The sequence below is a fragment of the Podarcis pityusensis genome (genome assembly GCF_964106645.2).
Source record: "Podarcis pityusensis genome assembly, chromosome: 8".
NCBI classification, from domain to species: Eukaryota; Metazoa; Chordata; class Lepidosauria; order Squamata; family Lacertidae; genus Podarcis; species Podarcis pityusensis.
The window spans coordinates 26,688,090-26,708,699 of record NC_138033.1 but is presented as its reverse complement, the minus strand read 5'-3'; the positions used below and the strand labels follow the sequence as shown (position 1 = coordinate 26,708,699).

The following is a 20,610-nucleotide window of genomic DNA, read 5'->3' as shown; positions in this document are numbered from 1 at the left end:
CAATTTATGGCAAAGGTACAAATTATCTTCAGGCTTTTTGTCGGAATTTTATTAAACTTTCCGAATACAATTTTACCATTAGAGGCATTCTCATGAATGCGAAACTTGCTCGGGATGTTGTAATATTTTTTGGTACTTTGTGATATTTTTCGGGGCATTTGGATAGCCTCCTCGCCCGCACCGACCCAGCTTTTTAGTCACCACTGCGGTGCTGCTTTAACGGCTGAAGTGGGAAAGAAACCCGCCGCCTCGCTGACGCCCTGCGAGGATCCAGCGGGGCAGAGTAGGCCAAACTCCGCGCGCGCCCTCGCTGTGCGCGTTTCGCTCAGCTGCTGGCAACGCTATTATTAAAGGCACGGGAGCAGCGGAAGTTTCGAAAAGGCGGCCATCTGCCCTGGGATGATGACAGGAGCGGCCACAGGTTGCGAGGAGGCCCCGGTGAGCCGAGATCGCCTGTTGGACCTGTTCCCGCCCCCTCCCTCCTCTCCGAGCTGGTTGCTGGCGCAGCAGGCCCGGCGCGAGAGATGCCTTTCCCCGCCTGGCACCGGCGCGCGGCTGCTTTGCGCGTCAGCTGGCAATGCCCTCTTAACCCCGAGAGAGAGAAAGGTCTCTGGCGGCATCCGGGCCGCCTCCCTCGCTCGCCCCCCCCCCGCGATCTTCATCCCTCGCCTCCCTCCGGCGAAGGAGGAGCGAGCCGGGCAGGAAGGAGGGGCGAGCCGGGCCGCGCGCGCAGAGGGAAAGGGGAAAGAAAAGTTTTCAGAGAGTTTCTGGAGGCGGTTCCAAAGCCCCGAGCGCGTCGTCGTCGTCGTCCGGGCGGCCTCGGCAGCGACAGCAGCGCGCATGGACGCCCTCAAATCCGCCGGACGGGCCATAATCCGGAGCCCCAGCATCGCCAAGCAGAGCTGGAGCAGCGGCAGGCATAAAAGTAAGTCCGCGGGAAGGCAACAGGCGCGCGCCCCCGTCGCCTCCGCTTCGGATCTCTTAGCCACAGCTCTCCAAGAGAGAGGGGTTTCTCGGAGAGGGAGATTGGGCTGCTGCGCCGATCGCCCTGGTCTGGTCTGGGGGTGCTCCGGGGGTCCCCTAACTCTGGGCTGGAGCGCGCGAGGTGCATCGGGGCAGGATTATAATAAGGAGCCGGGGTCACTTCAGGGGCAGGGGCTCCTTTTGTGTAGGGACGGGAGAGGCAGGAAAGAGAAGCGTACGTGACCAGGAGAGCGGCTGCAGCGTCCGGCAGAAGTTTTTGATGACAGGCTGACAAAATCGACACACACACACGGAGACATAAGTACTCATACCGCCATTGGAATACTCTCTCCCCCCCCCCCTTTAAATGAGCCGGCTCTTTTTAAAAATGGTTGCACTAGTCTTACTTGTTTTTGTAAGTTGCCTAAAGTTTTAATAGAAGCTGCACGGTGCTTTGCAAAAATATCACAGTCCATCTACGCAAGGCTAAGGAGCAACCTAAGAGACCTAGGAACGTCGGAAGCTGCCATCTACCGAGTCAGACCACTGACCCCTCTAGTTCAGGATTGTCCACGTTGACTGACAGCGGCTCAGCAGGGTTTCAGACGGGGCCCTTCCCAGCCCCACCCGGAGATGCCGCTGGGGCGACTTTCTGCATTCAAAATAGATGTTCTACCACCACTGAGTTGCTTCTCTTCCCCAACTGAAAAGTTGGAGAGGGAGCGATCAGGGTCAGAGAAACAAAATAAAAGAGACAATCCTATATGCAAATCTCATTGAACTCTGCAGACTTACTCTGCTTCTCAATAGAAGTGGGCTGTAAGGCAAATTCCTTTGGAAGTTCTGATGAAATATTAGAGAACTGTTTAGAACAGAGATGTAGCCTTCTGGATGTTCTGGTACTCCATTTCCCATCAGCCTCAGCCAGCATGGCCAGTGGCAATGGACAACAACATCTGGAGGATAACAGCTTACTCACTTCTGGTTTCAAAGAGGAAAATATAAAGAAATCGCAATTGGCTTCCAGGTGGAAAGATCCAAATTAGAAACGGAATTGTTAGAACCCAATACTAAAACTTTGTCAAGAATATATAACTTGTTGCTGAAGTGGAATACACAGGACGAGACGGTTAAGTCAGCTATGATTAAATGGGCACAGGATTTCGGTTATAACATTATGTTTGCTGACTGGGAAAAGTTATGGACCACCGGTATAAAGTTTACGGCATGTAATGCCCTAAGAGAAAATATTATGAAAATGATTTACAGGTGGTACATGACACCAGTCAAGCTTGCAAAAATTTATCATTTGCCCGATAATAAATGCTGGAAATGTAAAGAAACTGAAGGTACATTCTTTCATCTTTGGTGGACTTGCCCAAGGATTAAAGATTTCTGGGAGATGATTTATAATGAATTGAAAAAGGTATTTAAGTATACCTTTCTTAAGAAACCAGAGGCTTTTCTCCTGGGCATGGTTGGCCAATTGGTGTTAAAGAAGGACAGAACTTTTTTTATGTACGCCACAACAGCAGCAAGAGTCCTTATAGCAAAGTATTGGAAGACACAAGAACTACCCACACTGGAAGAATGGCAGACGAAGGTGATTGACTACATGGGACTAGCTGAGATGACCGGCAGAATCCGAGATCAAGGAAAAGAGACAGTGGAGGAAGATTGGAAGAAATTCAAAGTTTATCTTAAGAACTATTATAAAGTAAATGAATGCTAAAACGCCAAGGTTAGGAAATTTTGAGGTTACTGCTGTATTGACTTGGTAATGACAAGAGGGTTTAAAGGTCAATTAATTAAAATTTGAAGAGAGGATTTGCTGGAAGAAATTTGAAAACAGGGATGCAGAAAGGGAGGGTATGGGGAAGTCGGAGAGAACAGGGTTATGAAAAGAAGGATTTGAAATTTTACATGTTTATGTGTTTGTTTGTTATTGTATTGTGTTTTGTATGTGTTAATTAAGTGTTAAAAAATCAATAAAAATATTGATTAAAAAAAAGGGGAAAAAAAGAAAAAAAAAAGAAAATATAAAGAAATCGCAAAGTACTGCTACGCTAAGGAAGCAGCATTTTAAAATATATGATTCTCATGCCCTGCTGCAGGGGTGGGTTACCCCTATCAAGGGCCATATTCCCTCACAGGTAATCTGTCAGGGGGCACATGTCAGTGGTGGACGGAGGGAGAGCTGTTGTACTCTTAATGTACAGTTCATACTGATGCACAACAATAATGAACAGTGTGCTTCAATATAGAGCACCCAAATCTATGCCTTCCAGGTTTCTTAGCCAGTTCACAGCTGCTTCTGTCTAAAGCAATGAATTCTGGGAAATGTAGTTTGTGAAGAGCGCTGAGAGTTGTTGAGTTATTCCCTCAAAGAATTCTGGGCACTGTCGTTTGTTAAGGTTTGCTGGGAACTGTGACTCTTTCAGGGGTGAACTACAGTGTCCAGAATTATTTGAAGGAAATTATTTGTGTTTTGAGTGTGCTTAAAGGTATGGTGTGTGATATTTTTTTTAAAACGAATGGTGTGGATGTGGTCGTAGTTACTGGGTGCTCCCAGAACATTCACTCTTTCCCTCTCCCCCAAATTCTGATGGAATATTAATTAGTGGGTGGGCTGCTGGTGGTATGTTTTGAGCCCTATTTGGGGGTTCACTTCTGTCAAATGATTGTAATCATCTTGTTTCCCAGAGATACTGAACAGCAACAGTCAGGGTGGACAAGACTGGGCTATATGGACAAATTGTTCAACTTGGTATAGGCAGCTTCTTATGTTGCTTCGTATACCAGGGATGGAGATGCTCTAGATGGACTTAGACTCCTATCAGCCACAGCTAACATGGCCAATGGTCAGGGATGATGGGTGTTGTAGTCTAGCAATGTCAGTCTCGGAGGGAGGAGTACTTGCTTCTTCATCTCTGCACTTGAATATGGAGTAGAGAGCATGGCAAATGCTATGATAATAGCTGCTGCTGTTTTTCAACTTTCTTGTTGTTAGAGGTCAAACTGTCATGACAGGGAATGCTTTATTTGCAGTCATGAGGGAGGGCATACAGTGGTACCTCAGGTTACAAACGCTTCAGGTTACAAACACTTTGGGTTACAAACTCCGCTAACCCGGAAGTAGTACCTCGGATTGAGAACTTTGCCCCAGGATGAGAACAGAAATTGCGCAGCGGCAGCGGGAGGCCCCATTAGCAAAAGCGCACCTCAGGTTAAGAACGGTTTCGGGTTAAGAACGGACCTCTGGAACGAATTAAGTTCGTAACCCGAGGTACCACTGTATATGGCCTGGGGTTCCTCTTATCTGGTCTATACAGATCAAAATCCCCGAAGAGAGCTACTTAAATAATGTGATTTGGAGAAGTGTCTTCTGTACTCAATTTTTGGGGAACTGGCATATTCCTAACATTTCAAGGGACGTTGGGGTTGTGCCTGCATCTGCTGGTCAGGTATGGTAGATGGTGGTGATTCAGAGCTGCATTTCCTTAATCGTTTCTGGGCTCAGTCACAGACACTGGATATGTTTATGCAGTCAATTACGAAAAGCTTTGACCAAATTAACTTTTTTATTAGAAGAAATATAAATATTTTCATGCTTCAGTTTCCCAGTGAGTTGAAAGTGGAAATCATAAACATCGCTGTCTTCCCTGCCATTTGTTCCACCTGACAAGTGATAATGAAATGGCCATGGGAAAAGGGCTGTAGCCCAGCGGTAGAGCATCTGCTTTGCATGCAGAAAGTCCCTGGTTTGATCCCCAGGATCTCCAGGCAGGGCTAGGAAAGATCTGAACCCTTCTTGAGCTGTTGACTGTCAGTGCAGGCAATACTAGGTAGACCAATGGTCTGATTCAGTATAAGGTAGCTTCTCATGTTCCTAACATTAAAATTAAATTGACTCTTCTTCTTTGTGATAGTAATGATGACCCAAGCCATCTAACAGGGGTGCTAATTCTTTTTTCTACAAGTGCGGGTCTGCAGCAAATTGTTGTGGCATGGGGTCCTCCACCTGTTTGGGATGGCCAGCGTTCCAGCCACACCCTGTCTTCAGATGCTCCATTCACCTCCCTCCTTTTGCCATTTCCTCCCCTAACAACCTGCCAGAATTCCACGCACTCTTAAGAATGCTCAGTCTTCATTTGGGGGTTTTCCTGCCTCCATTTTTGGGCTGGGGTACTTCTGCAAATGTTTGAGTTCCCTAAGCCCGTTGGCGCCGTTTTGGCTATAAAATGAACCATACGCAGAGAATGACTTCGCTATCGCTATGTAGGATTACCAGTAATTACTCTTTTCTGTTCCAAAAACAAATATGCCAGTTGTGTGTGGTGCCTGATTCCGCTTGTGGCTTTGTGTGTCCATAAGGCGTGTTGCATTTGAAAGCCTATTTAAACCACTCCTTTCCTTGCTGTCACAATTTTTCCTAGAATAGAACACCCATAATGACACCTGTAGCATATATTTTAAATGCCTGCAATATACAACGCTGCCTGTTAGGTACAGGGGATGTCTTTCCATTACTGGTGAAGATAGCATAGTAAGCCCCTTGAAATAACAGCAGCAGCAACAGCAGCAGCAAAACCTTTCAGCAAACCTTTTTATCATTCTGTATAAAATGTCACTCGACTAACTTTTTTTTGTGTGGTCCCTATGTGGAAGATTGTGCATGATCCCTCCTTCCCCTTTATACAAAATGACTGCTGCAGAATTAAATCTGGGTGTGACTTGATGGCTCGGCTTGTGCTTCCTTCCTTCAAAGGCCTAATTCTTACAAATGAGAGAAATACAAAGAAAGTTTGTGACTGGGCTGCACCATCTGAGACTGCAGATGGGGACTCAGGTGATGGAAGGCACCCCCATCTCTTCCATGCAGATAAAGAACTAGGCACCAGGGATGAGGGTTATGTCCTAGCTTTCATCATGACATGCTGGTTTTCTGCAAGTAAGGAATGTGAGTGCTTGGAGGAGTTTTCAGTTGTATGAGCCTTCCCCCCCCCCCGCCCCGCAGACTTAAGTGGGGCAGCCCATTGGCAGCTTAGCTGTCTCTTTTGCTCTTCAATTTAATTCACAAATTGATCGCAATTTGCTGCCACCCTCCTTGATGCTTGCCACTTTTTCCCCCTAAAAAAAAAAAAAAAGAAGAGTAGTGACCCCTTGCAATTTGGAATTCACATACGCTGCTGAAACAATAACAGTGTGCTTATCTTTAAAAAGTGATTTAGAATGTTCAAGTTTCTTAACAAGATTGATCTGAATCCATCTAGCTCAGCATATTCGTTTCCAGCAGTGGCTAGCGGGGTGTCCTGGGAAGCTTATAAGCAGGACCTAAAGTTATTTCTCTCTCCTTCAGTAGCTGATTTGCAGAGGAACAGGCCACAGGATATTGCAATGCCTAGCCCTCCTGTTCACAGTTCCAAGTCAGCAAATCATGCCCTTCTGCACAATACTCCATTCCATTTTCTTAGCCATCCAGTTTTCCATTTCCCTGACTCTACAGGTCAGTACCTTCCAGTAGCCTTTGTAATCATTACAACAGTCCTGTAAGATAGTGCAATATTAGTTAGCACCCTTACTCCAGATCTGGGGGAAGGGATAACTCTGTAGGCATTCATTTTTAGATAGGGTTAGGGACTTGTGAGTACCAGGTAATCTATCCAGAAATCTCAGAAACCACCAGTTTGCAATCAACCACTGACCAATCTCCTCCTGAACCCCTAGCAATAGTGAGCCATCTATTGTGAGGCAGAGAGAGGCCTTCCATTTCCAAACAAGTCTCTGGTCTGAATGCTTCCGTTTTCTTCTTCCAGCCTAAGGAAGTGGAGAGGGTTGGGGAGCCAAATCTGTACTCCATTGCTTCCAGGTCAGTAGAGTAGATCAGTGGTTCCTAACTTGGAAGCCATGAAGATATCAACCCCTGCTGCCTCCTTTCCCAGGCTCTTTATATCAGTCTCTGGGGGGAAGGGGGGAATTATTCACCTCAGCTGCTACCTGCAAGCTAAAAGGAGTGGAGAGGCTGTTTCAAAGAGCACTTTGCAGCTTAAGTCAACCTGTGTGCTCATGTTGGGGCAAAACCGCCCTTTGAAGCAGTACCCCCCTCTCTTTTAAACAAGCGGATAGGGCATAGGGGGACTCCCCTGCCCACCTGCTTGCTCCAATATTTGAAGGAAGTGTGCTATCTCAAAGCCCTTTACAAAAGGCCTTTTTGAAGCACTTTGTCTCCTCCTTTAAACATCAATGTCTGAAGGAGGAGACTGCCTCAGATACCACTTTTGCACACTCACTCTGATTTTGATGCTCAGATGGGAGCAGAAGGGGGTGGGGGGTAAAAAGGAATTGGGAACCATTGTAGATCCCCGGAAGGGATTGCCAATTTTTTTGCAACTGAACAGGAGGCAGTGAACCAAAGGGCAAAGCCTGTAATAAAGGCAAGATTTGCAAGATTTTCATTTGCAGCTCAGTCTCTTAGCCACTGTGTTATGGAGTGGCCTTTTTTTTTTTGTCATAGTCAGTTTATTTACATACCACATTTCCCACAAATACATCTGTGCTTAAAGCAATTTACAGCAAAAAAACACAAACACACGCAGTCTAGGCACAGGAGTACAATAATAATAAATAAAGTATAATATCACAACACTAAACACTGTGACAAAAAAAGCAGAAAAAGTCATGACATACCAAAATATAGTGTTTTATACAAAATAGGGTGCTCAACTTGGAAATGACTTTGAATTCTCTGTCACCCCTACTATTTTGCTACAGAATTAATTTTTTTAAGTAAGCAAGGCAAAAATACCTGTGAATAGGAGTCTTTATTAAATTGTGAACATGCTTGGAATTTTGTTGTTGTTTTATGTATATATTTTCTTCTGAAGCAGTAGAAACCTGCAAGCCTGCGATGGCAGCTCTTTTCCATGGCAAAAATATATTGGTGGAACCACTCACCTTGTTTGTCACTAACAGCACCCAAGTTGGGTGGAAAGAGGTTGAGAAGTGTATCAAAGAAATGAATTTCCAAAGTCATATTACATCCCATAACTTTACAAGCTTCTAGAAGGTCACTGGTAATTGTTTCATAGTTTTTGGCCTTAATATTGCCAAGAAAATTTGTAACGATGGATTTAAATGCTTTCCGCACTCTGCCTTCAACTTCATCATCAAATATACCATCTTTTATTATTTCTCTGATTTGTGGGCCCACAGTTATCACTTCCTTGAAGGGAAAGGAAAAACAATTCCTTCCAGTGGTTCATTGGCAATATTTCTTTGATCTGTTATTAATGCTTGATGTGGCCAATGTTTCTAAATATAATGATGTGATCCAGCTTAGTTGTCCCACTCAGAAAGAAAACAGTATTTTGTGTATCCCTCTTGTAAACCAAGGAGGAATGCAATAACTTTCTGAACATTGCAGATGTGCCAAGCGTAGTTATTAAAATGAATGTGTTCTGGAAGAAATAACATGCTGTCATACAATTTATGGATGGCATTAGCTAGGGAGGGCATCTATTGCCAAAGTGGAGCAACACTGCTTGAGTTTAGAGGAATAAATGGACAAACACCCGTTGTCCAGATTATGCTGTTCTCCCAATGCTTCCATTAGGTAAAGGTAAAGGGACCCCTGACAGTTAAGTCGAGTTGCGGATGACTTTGGGGTTGTGGCACTCATCTCGCTTTATTGGCCGAGGGAGCCGGTGTACAGCTTCCAGGTCATGTGACCAGCATGACTAAGCCGCTTCTGGCAAACCAGAGCAGTGCACAGAAACGCCATTTACCTTCCCGCCTATTTATCTACTTGCACTTTGATGTGCTTTCGAACTGCTAGGTTGGCAGGATCAGGGACCGAGCAACGGGAGCTCACCCTGTCGCAGGGATTCAAACTGCTAACCTTCTGATCGGCAAGCCCTAGGCTCTGTCCTGTCATTTTCTGAAATAAGATTTTTTTGTGCAGGAGATTTCATCCTTGTGATCTTGTGGATAAAAGCCTTTGACAAGATCATTCAGCTCATCTTGAGCTATCAAATGGGGTTCTGTTGAAGAACCAGGTCCTTCAAATATGTTGTCAAATTGTTCTCCACATTGAGCTTCCTCATCAGATGCAGGATTTTCATATTTGGTGGCATCCACAGCAAAATCCCAAAATTCTGGTGGTGGAAGCTCATGATATGTTCAGCAAACTGCATTCTGTGAGATCCATCTTTTAGCCGGGCTCTGTGGGGTCCATGACGTGTCTTCATCTCCTGTCTTAATACCACAATAAAGTTTGTTTGCCAATTCCACAAGTGGGAGGAAATTTTGCTTCTGAGTTTTAAGTGATAATTCTCCACTCACATAGTGGAAACTGATCAATTAACATACTGTCATGGTATTCTAGACACATGAGGGCAATCAAAGTACTTTAAAAGTAAGTATTTCACTTACTCATTATAGCAACACAACACACTTACTAGGTACTAGAGAACTGAATGAAACCTAATGAAAACTAATCACTTAACATCTGAATACTTTAGCATATGTATGCAACTCACAGCATCAATATAAACAAGTACAGTGGTGCCCCGCAAGACGAATGCCTCGCAAGACGGAAAACTCGCTAGACGAAAGGGTTTTCCGTTTTTGAGCTGCTTCGCAAGACGAATTTCCCTATGGGCTTGCTTCGCAAGACGAAAACGTCTTGCAAGTTTGTTTCCTTTTTCTTAACACCGTTAATACAGTTGCGACTTGACTTCAAGGAGCAACTCATAGAACGCAGTGTACATAGTAGCCTTTTTTGAGGTTTTTAAAGACTTTGGTGATTTTTGAAGCTTTTCCAAAACTTCTTTTGCAGCCAAGTTAAGCTTTTAAAACTTTTTTGGGGGTTTTTGGATTTTGGGTTGGGGTGTTTGGAATTCAAGGACTTGGTGTTGGGGAGGGGTTTGCAAGAATCTGGAAGCTTGTGTGTCTTTTTTCTGCATTTTTTATGATTTTCTGTGACCATTGGGCCACTCTGCTGTTTTTTTTAAAAAATTCTGGATTTGAATTTCTGTGTGCTGGGTGGCTGGGGGAACAGTTGGGGAGGGGTTTGCAAGAATCTGGAAGCTTGTGTGGTTTTTTCCTGAATTTTTATGATTTTCTGTGACCATTGGGCCACTCTGCTGTTTTTTTAAAAAAATTCTGGATTTGAATTTCTGTGTGCTGGGTGGCTGGGGGAACAGTTGGGGAGGGGTTTGCAAGAATCTGGAAGCTTGTGTGGTTTTTTTCTGCATTTTTATGATTTTCTGTGACCATTGGACCACTCTGCTGTTTTTTAAAAAAAATTCTGGATTTGAATTTCTGTGTGCTGGGTGACTGGGGGAACAGTTGGGGAGGGGTTTGCAACAGTTGGGGAGGGGCTGGGGAACAGTTGGGGAGGGGTTTGCAACAGTTGGGGAGGTTGTTGTACCAAATTTGGCTTTGTTTGGACTTTTTTTGACCATAGGAACGCATTAATTGATTTTCAATGCATTCCTATGGGAATTCGTGATTCGCAAGACGAAAAATTCGCTAGACGAAAAAACTCGCGGAACGAATTAATTTCGTCTTGCGAGGCACCACTGTATTGACACGTTCTAGCTAGTTGCAAGCAGTATTAGATACAGCAGCTTACAGAGCAATACACAAGGGGTGCCATCTATGCAGTAATTCTGGGTGATAGACAAATTATGTTCTTATATTCAGTGCTAGTTTTCTAGAAAAAGAGGTCCCTGAACTCACCATGAACACCTCCCTTGTTCTCTTATAGTGGCAACAACTCCTACCTGAGAGGTGCTGGAACTGAGTTCAAGTGAGTTCCAGCTAAAAAAGCCCTGTATATATTCCTTATAAAAATACATATGTAACACCTAAAAGAACCCATGCCACAAAATTTCTGTTTTCCTGTGAAATTAACAATTCATATAAACTGCATCAAAATTTAAGGTAGCCGGAAGCTCACCAATATGTCTAATAACTTCACATTCAAATGTAACCCCAAACCTAATCGTTTTTACATCAACCTTTCTCCCAAAGCATGTTTCAAAACCTCTTTCTAATAAAAAAAAGCCACCCTGTAATGTTTTATGTAATTTAAGATAATTTATAATCCACTGTGCTAAAAAAAAAAAAATAGCACTTGGGGCTGGTAAAAACAAACGGAGAATTACTGTTTATGAAGGGTTGTTGCCTGAATTTCCTCCTTTTCCTGCTCTCTCTCCTCCCACCCCACCCCCCTTTTTTTGCATTGTGTATTAGTTTCTCTGCCAGCAGGCTTACAATCTGTCTTGTGCTCTTTTAATTTAAAACACCACCACCACCATATTTGCAGAGTACCTAGAAAACCTCTTTGTAAATCTGGGATGAATTGCTGCATCTGATCTGGGATACACCAAAGATGTGACTTCATCTGTCCCAGGCCGCTGGATTGTTCAGCTGTGTGATCCCACAGCTTCACTGGAACCTCTAAGTTTCCCAAAAAGGGCCATGCTGTTCTCCCCCTCACCCACGTTGCAATGCCTTTTAGGCAAAAAGAACTTAAAAAACCACCCCCTCTGTATTAAAAGGTGAGAATGGAGTGCAAATTACTCAGCTGGCTGTTTATTGAGTGGCCTCATTACCCAGCTGGCCCTTGGTGTCAGAGCAATGGGATGTGTTAATTTAAGTACACATACTTAGATCCGCCAGCCTGGGGCTTAGGACTGTGTGATGCATAGCCAGCCCTTGACTAATGGCCTTGCCCGCCCCCCATGAAAAACCGCAAGGCTGTGTTTTGCTTTGCATCTCTTCTGAAAGTGGGTCTGATGTTCTCGAGATTAAAATCTGGCCATCAGTTGTACTATACCCAAGGTCTTTTGTCTTCCCACACATCTTGACATGGCACTGTGATTTGCAAATCTTAATGGGAAACAGCCTTACTAGAAAAATTAACCAATAAACTGAAATTGACACAGGGACAAATAGAAGAAGACACCTTCACCCTGGTATGGCTCCCCTTTATCACATACACAGCCCAACAAGACAACGACAAAAATCCACCAACAGCATACAAATCAATATGGCTAACCTGATCCAAAACACCCACCCACCCCACTCACACATGAAAATAAAGACCACCACAGCCAACCACAAATGAACAACCACGTCCTAGGCCAGAGGTCAGCAAACTTTTTCAGCAGGGGGCCAGTCCACTGTCTCAGACCTTGTGCGGGGCTGGACTATATTTTTTGGGGGGAAATGAACGAATTCCTATGCCCCACAAATAACCCAGAGATGCATTTTAAATAAAAGGACACATTCTACTCATGTAAAAACATGCTAATTCCTGGACTGTCTGGGGGCCGGATTGAGAAGGCAATTGGGCTGCATCCAGCCCCCGGGCCTTAGTTTGCCTACCCAAGCCCTAGGATAACCCAAACCTCTCTCACCACCAAAGGAACACAAGTGAACAGCAGAGAACCTGCACAAGCAACGCTGACACAAAACCCCACATGTATTAAGTAAAATAGAAACATCGCCACCCGACCCCACCCCCACTCATCTTCCCCCCACCTCTTCCCCCCTTTTCTTCCTAATGTCTCGACAGATAAAACCAATTTGTAAAAAATGTTACATGGGGGTGGGGGAATAAGAGAGACATTGCACATACTTTTGTAAATCAAGAAAATCTTTAATAAAAATACATTAAAAAAATAATAGTGTGCCACAAACCAGGAAACTGGCTGTCCTTCTGTTTCATAGAATTTTTAAGAGCTGGAAGGAGGCACAGAGGTCATCAAATCCCCCCCCCCCAACCCTTCTCATTGCAGGTTCTACCCTGCAGGATGCAGTGACATGAATAAACATGATAATGTTATTATAAACTTATTGAGGGGTTAATGAGCTCAACAAGTTTGGGAGTTCTCTAAGCAAGTTATTTATCACATTTGTTCTTATGTCGACCTTCCAAGAAGTTCAGTGTGATGTACACAGTGTTCTCAAATTGCGTGTGCTCAACAGCCTTGTGAGGTAGGTTTTGATTAGGCCAGGAGATAATAGTGTCTTGTGCAAGGTCACCAAGTGTGGCGAAGTGCGGGGTATCAGTGGCCTTGATTCCTTTATGTCTTATTACTACATTTCCTGTGCATTCTGAGATAGCGATTTCCGTCATAGAATTGTAGAGTTGGAAGGGACCAAGAGGGTAATCCAGTCCAAACCCTTGCAATTCAGGAATCTCAACTGAAGCATCCCTGACAGATGGCCATCCAATCTCTGCTGTAAAACGTCCAATGAAAGTGAGTCCACCATTGGTTCGGGTCCTACCCTCCAGAGCAGGAGAAAACATGTTTGCTCCATCTTCCATGTAGCAGCCCTTTAGATATTTGAAGATGGCTATCCTAGTTCCCCCTCAGTCTCCTCTTATCCAGGCTGAGCATACCCAACTCCCTCAACCGTTCTTCATAAGGCTTGGTTTCCAGACCCTTGATCATCTTGGTTGCCCTCCTCTGCACACATTCCAACTTGTCAACATCCTTCTTAAATTTTGGTACCCATAACTGGACACAGGACTCCAGGTGTGGTCTGATCAAGGCAGAATAGAGTGGTACTATTACTTCCCTTGAATGTTTTGCCCGTTTTTACCATTGCTTATTCTAGAGGACATGCAACTCAGAGAGGAGATACCTTCTTTGCTGTATTGGTTTCTGATGGTAAAGGAGCATGCTGAGTTTCACAGAATCCTAAGCCAAATTTGGCCTTACCAGGCCATTTTTCAAAAACGACTACTGCCTGCCCCACACCAGACATCATATGTGGGGCTGATAGAGACGCAGTTGGATTGGCTTCTCAAACAGCTGATCCCCGCAGAGGGCAGGCTTGAAACTGAAGTGCATCATTTAATGCAGGCATAGGCAAACTCGGCCCTCCAGATGTTTTGGGACTTCAGCTCTCATGATCCCCAGCTAGCAGGACCAGTGGTCAGGGATGATGGGAGTTGTAGTCCCAAAACATCTGGAGGGCCAAGTTTGCCTATGCCTGATTTAATGTGTCACTTTCTGCCCCAGTGGACTAATTTGACAGATGAGTGGGACCATCCACTTGTCAACCACCTGACATAATAGGATGTCATATGAATTGCAAGTGGCTGGTTGTCTTGTGGTGTGTGTGAGGGGGAGATAAATATCTCTCCAGCCAGGCCAAAGAGTTTCTCTATTCTGGATTTTACAGATTTAAAAAGTTGCCATCGCCCCGTTTGCAAAGAGAGCAAAGACTTGATTTTTTAAAATATAATGTGAAAGTAGCACAGACCAAGATTTATCTACTACGTATGGGGAGTACACCCTTGTTTCTTTCTGCCCGCCTTGCTTTAAAGCAAGGTGGTATTTTAATATATGCTCTGAGTCGAAGACGATGTGGCAGTGAGACAACTTCTGACCTCACCCTCTGTGGTCTACAGAGTCTTTTGAGGCGCCACGGCTTGGTTCCAGTTGAAGGGTGCAGTTCTAGTGTAAAGTGGGCTGGAACCACAGAATGACAGTAGCTACAGGTTGGCTGTGTCTGGCCTCTTGTGGATTAGGACTTCCCTCTGAATTTTCAGCATTCACTTAACTCGTTCTTATACAGCTACTGTATAAGGTTTGGAGGAGCGCAGAATGTAATAGATTCATACAGCCAATCTTTAACATTTGACATATCGGGCTGTTTGAAATTTATATTCTGGCTCTGCTGCTGTGATTTTCACCAGCACCTTTAGGCTACAGGCCTACATCTAACCAGCTGTTCTGCACCTGTAGCTTCTTTCAACAGAAGCCCCGAGGAGGACAACATTGAGTGTTCTAATGTTACACGACAGTAGCTGGTTCAAATTATCAACATTAGCTGGGGAGAGATTTTGGGGTGGGAGAAACTACATTCTGTAGCTCTCAGTGAATGGTTTTAAATCTCTTATGAAGAGGAGTTTTTGTGAGCTTGCCAGCTGTTTTCCTGCCAAAAAATATTCCCGCCCAGATTACCCGGAGCTCATTCTTGGCAGGCAGGTAAGATCAAAAGGCTTGACTCTGCCATAGTCCTTGGATGAGGCAGATCACGTTGGGCCTCATAAAGGATTAAGGCTCTTGTAACAGAGTTTTGAAATTACAGGATTGCGTCTGGTGTGCTTGTGTCAGCATTTAACAAAAGACTTGGTCTCATTTTAAAGTAGGAATTCAGTTTAGTTGTATGTAAGGATGAGGGAGAAAAAAATGTTCCGTGTTCCCATTTTAATGCAAACCTACTTCATTTGCGCTTCCTGAAGAGATGTGGAAATCGGAATGATGCAACTATCGTTTGGAATTCACACTGCTTCAAATTTTGCTGCACAGTTCTTCTGGTGAAACACACACAGTTGGGGGAAGTGTGCAAGCAAAACTAGCGCATATCCATGAAAATAATGTAGAAAAAATACATTGTATGAATGTAGATGACTTGCAATAATGTGCACGTAAGCAGGAATGCACAAAATGTGTATGGCTTTTCATGCAGCCCTTTAAAAAAAAAAAAGTTTGCAAACTGATGTGGAAATGGGGCAGACTTGAGTTTAAGATTGAGGAAAATGAGAAACCAAGCAGAAATGAAATAGGCAGGTTTGCCGATCCCTGGCTGTACAAACTTTCAGGGTCAGGTTCAATCTCACATGCTGAATAATAATTAGAACATTCTGGTCTTCTGCAAGAAGAAAAACGTCACTGAATCGTCCAACGTCTGAGAACACAAAATAAGGGCAATAATCTTGGTTCATGTTATAATTTTCTCATAGGCTTGAGAATAAAGGACGGGCACGAGAGGGCTAAAGCTTGGGGCAGAATTTACTGAAAGTGATTTGGGGGGTTTGTTTGTGTATGCGTTTCTTTAAAAATATGCTTTTACAGAGATGGCATGGAAACAAAGCTGAAGCAAGAGCTGTGTTTACGTGTGCCCTAGGGTTGGAAACTCTTTATGGCTTATCAAATGGCATTTTAAGGCCTTAAGCTCGCAAAATGGCCTAACTGCTGAGCAAACAATAATTGAACCAAAACAGCTCTGTTGATAGAAACAAAGATGTGTGGGGTAAATTTTAACTGGCCTTGTGTGATACTGCTGCGTAATTGCAAGCTGACCTTTAAAGGAAGGCCTAACAATGTTTATCCATTACAGCCCTTAAATCTTCACTTTCACTGTGGAGAGACTTTGGGGTGGGGGGAGCTTGCAGGGAGACAAGGGTGCAATATAAGGAATCTTCCTCATTTAACATTCCAGGCTGTTCCTTATCTTGCAACCTTTTGTTCTTTCGAGTCCTCCAGGTTTTGTTTAAAAAGTTTCCAGTCTCATTTTAGGTACCTGTGGTCTCCATTCTTCTGTCTCCGCACCTCAGTGAGCCTTGAATGAGCTTCGGCAGCACTAGTGAGTTGGACAATGAGCAGTGGTCCTGCTCTGATCAGCAGAGGTGCCCCAACGTGCTGGGGCACGATTCTGAACAAGCCCACTGACAAATGGGCATTGTGCAAGAGCATGGTTCACAGAATTGCTTTTTCTACACAGGAGACCCTCCCAGTGGATTGTGCCCAGTGTTAGCTAGAGGGAAAGGATCTCAATTTGACTTTCTACCTCGGGGTGGTTTTAAGCAAGTACAGTGGTACCTTGGGTTACATACACTTCAGGTTACATATGCTTCAGGTTACAGACTCCGCTAACCCAGAAATATTGCTTCAGGTTAAGAACTTTGCTTCAGGATGAGAACAGAAATTGTGCTCCGGTGGCGTGGCGGCAGCAGGAGGCCCCATTAGCTAAATTGGTGCTTCAGGTTAAGAACAGTTTCAGGTTAAGTACGGACCTCCGGCTTCCCCCAAAGAATTCTGGGAGATGTAGTTTGTTAAGGGTGCTGAGAGTTGCAAGGAGACCCCCTATTCCTGTCCCAGAGCTACAATTTTCAGTGTGGTTTAACAACCATCCCATTTTAATAACAAACCCCACTTCACAGGGAACTCTGGAAATTGTAGCTCTGGTACCCTTAGCAAATTGCAGCGTCCAGAATTATTTGGGCAAAGCCATGGCAGTTCAGAGTGGTGTCATAGAGCTTTAAATGTGTGGTGTTAAGGTGGTCTGGGGGCTTCAGGTGGGCTTTCTTTTTTAGTGCTTCTCTTTGTGAGATTTTTTAAAAACACTCTGCCTATAGAATACTAGCACTCAGGGAGACAGCTGAGCTAGAATCCTCCTTGCCTGATATGCTAGCTTGTTCACTTGCGTGAATTGTTCTTTCCCTCTCTTTGTGGGAAGGAATGCAGTTTTATCATTCTCCACATGCACTCTGAAATGGCACAGCCTGCTGTTTCACCTCAGGATTCCCTCACCTTATTCTCTTGCACAGGGGGACCAGGTAGCACAACAGAGCTTAAATGGGCTGGTAGCCATGGGCCACTCTATACGCTTTTCTTGCTGCTGTACTTCTCTTATTACTAAGCAGGCAAGAAGGATATTCTTCAACTTCCCGTCTTGAAGGATTCCATGTGGATGGCGGACAGCTGTGGCAGAACCGTCTTTCCCATAGGGCTTAGTGGTTCGTTGTGCCAGGGCGCCGGCCTCTCAGGGGTGCCCAGTGAGTGGGGATGCTGCGCGACTTTGCCAGTGGCCTCCCCTTTCCCTGCATGCCCGCCAGCTGCGCCCCGTCAACCATATGGCTGGCGGGTGTGCAGCTTGCCTCCCAAGCCTCCGTGGGAGGAGAGCTATCCCTGCAACAGCATGGGGGAGAGTTGCACCCCACCATGGCTGGCAGTGCACAGCTTCGCCTCCCCCCCCACTATCAGTGGTAATTTGGGGGTGCTGGGCGGATATTTGCCCCCCCCCCCGCCCCCGCCCCACATCTGCTAAAGATGGCCCTGAGCTGTGGCTCCAAAGCAGAAGGTAAGAATGGTCTAGGACTGGGATTACTAAACTGTGATCTTTGGAACATCAGGCCAAAGCACTCAAGGAGTCTGAGGAGGGCATGGCCTTGGGAGAGTCCCAGGGACCAAGCAGAGAGGCCTGGATGGATCCCTTCTGCCCCTGGGCCTGAGGTTCCCCACCTCTGCTTTAAGATCAAGGCTGCCATCTTGGGTTAATGTCTTAGGTGTACATAAAGAAGGGGAGGCCAGAGTGCTTTAGTTCCATTTGCTCACTGTCTTGAGTCATTCCAGGACATTGTGTTTCTCTGGGGCTGCAAAATTCTTCCCACCACAGAGAACAACCCTGCTCTTGTTTATAAAGATCACTTAAACCAAGACTTAAAGAGGAGATGGAATCAGGAGCCCCTGATCTTGCCAGCGGTCGTTGACTCTCTCTGTCTCTCTCTCAACTTCCTTCAGCCTCTTGTTATGCATGCAAATAAATTGCAGGCTGGAGCAATTTGGGTTCTTGCTACATCAGGATAACTGACATAACCCTACATTTTTGAGTTGGGGGAATGGATGTGCGGTTCTCCCCCTCCCCCTTCTCTTGGCGCTCTTTCTCCCAGTTGAAAGGTTGCCAAAGCATGTGTGTCTCATTAGCGTTTTCCTCTCTTAAGACAGAACTTACTTAACCTACTGCATGAACTTGCTAATATTTCTGCCACATACAAAACAGACGTTTGAGAGGCACGTCTTCAAAGAAAAAAAGAGGAAGACGTTCTGGTGAATAGCTGCTTCTTGGAATGCTTAGCAATATCCAGACACGTCTGCGAAGTGTGTCCTACCTGGAGAGTTAGCATGCAGATGGAAGCCAGTTGATCTTTTTTCTGGATGTTGCAGCTTAAGGAAATGTAGCTCCAAAGAGCCTACTTTACCGTATTTTTCTAGACCAGCTTTGGGACTGATGCAAGTTGTAGTACCCGATGTCTGGAGGGCATCAGGCTCAGGAATGCTGTTCTAGACTTCACTCTTCCAGCCCTTTTGTTTTAAAATTTCCCCATGACCAAGATTCCAAAATACTTTCCCTTAATATTCCAAACCTTATTTGTCCTCTTCAAAGCACTGACAAGCAGCCAATCAGCAACCAGGTGCCTGCAACCCCACTTTGGCATATTTACCTGCCCCACCCACACCTGAAGTCAAGCTATATACATTGAGAAACAAAGAGATATAGGAGTGATCGTTTGTCTGGGAATGGCACCCTCTGATCAGGCAGTCTCCATAAACACCCATTGTTCCCAGGACTTTCTGCAATCGGGCGGTGGTAGATAATAATGCACTCTGCAGCTCCTTTGGAGCACTTTTGTCTGTGCTTGCTTTGTATAGTCACAGTTGAGCCCTGGAATTGCAGACAGGTGCTGGGGCTGACTCCTGGTGTGCCTGGGCTTAAGTTGAGCCCTATCCCAGCTGTTAGCTCAGAAGTGGTTAGTTTTGATATCTTTTTGGCTTATTGCCGATTCTGATTATCTTTGGAATGTTCTTAAATACCTGTTTTTAGCTGTCTTCTATTGAGAACTTGTTATGTATTTTTTGTATACCACTTAGAGGTTTTATTGCAATCCAATGGTATATAAAAATCTTAAAATAAATAAATCCTAGTATTTGGCTTATGGGGTGAAGTAGTTAACTAGCTTTTCTGAGCCACCATGTAGTCCGCTAGTTCCAGTTGATGAATTTTGGGGCTTCTAGTCTTTTGTTTTGAAAGTAGATTCAGTAAAGCCTGTAATCTGCCCTTCAGGTGGTTAGGTCCCTGCCCTGGAAGCTTACAGGAGATATCAACAAGGGCAAATACAAATGCAGTTGCAGATGTTGTCACCTTAAACAAAGAATTGTAGTAATTGATTGGTGAGGTGAGCCATTGTTTTGACAAAGGGTGGATTTGCAGATTGGAGAAAGTGTTAAAAAACTGCTTTGGCCCCATAACAACCTGGTGAAGGAGGTTGTTCTTATTGCCGTTTTATAGGGGATCGGGAGAGTGTCAGGGCTTGAGAAATGCTTCAAGCTGAGTCTGTGACATTGGTGGTATTTGAACCTGGCGCCCTCTGGCCTTTGCTGGCTGCCTCCCAGAGATAATGAGGGTATTAGCCACCTATTCCAATGACTCCCTCTGCTTTCGGTGCCCTTGCCTTCCTTGCTGGGTTCACAGTTGAGGGACTTGGAAACGCTAGACACTAATCATCCCTGCACCCCTCGGAGGTCCAGGTCTTCTGTATTCATGTCCTTGCACCAAAGGGTTGAGTGGAAGAGGAACGAGGCGGAAAGGTTAAGTGGCTTTTGCGAAGCTGGTAGAAACTGTCAAAGCAGGGATCGGAAGGAGGGGCTCCCAGCTCCTGGCTCGTTCCTGTCCAGCCCACACAGCCTCGCATGCTTGCAAAGTGCTTTTCGAGCTGGCAGGGTGGGATTGGGGGGGGGCGTTGCTGAGCTGTTTGCAGCCTTGTAGAAGGTCACACGCTCAAATGCTCTTTATTCGTACAGCTTGCCACTTAAGACACGCCAGCTGCATCAGGCCAATAGCAGCCAGCTAGATCCCTGTGGGGAACCCACAACCTGGGCTTGAGCTTAGTGGCATGTAGCCCACCTGCAGTTCCCAGTAACTGGTATTGGCGGGAAAGCATAGCCATCATGGCTACTAGCTCAGCCACTTTGCTCCTGTCCTGGCTGGTCCTTTTTGCTGCTGCAGCACACTAAGGCAAGGGTTGGCTTAGCATGTAGCCCATCCTTAACTTGTGGTTGA

At 45.1% G+C, this 20,610-nt stretch overlaps 1 protein-coding gene across 1 annotated transcript in view; it reads left to right on the top strand.

Annotated features, from left to right (window-relative positions):
• The first annotated feature begins 715 nt into the window (after positions 1-715).
• Positions 716-20,610, top strand: part of LDLRAP1 (low density lipoprotein receptor adaptor protein 1) — a 64,465-nt gene continuing 44,570 nt past the window's right edge. Inside the window, exon 1 of the mRNA XM_081016805.1 lies at positions 716-925. Coding sequence (XP_080872931.1) covers positions 841-925 — 85 coding nt within the window. The 5' untranslated portion in view covers positions 716-840. The remainder of the gene's footprint in view (positions 926-20,610) is intronic.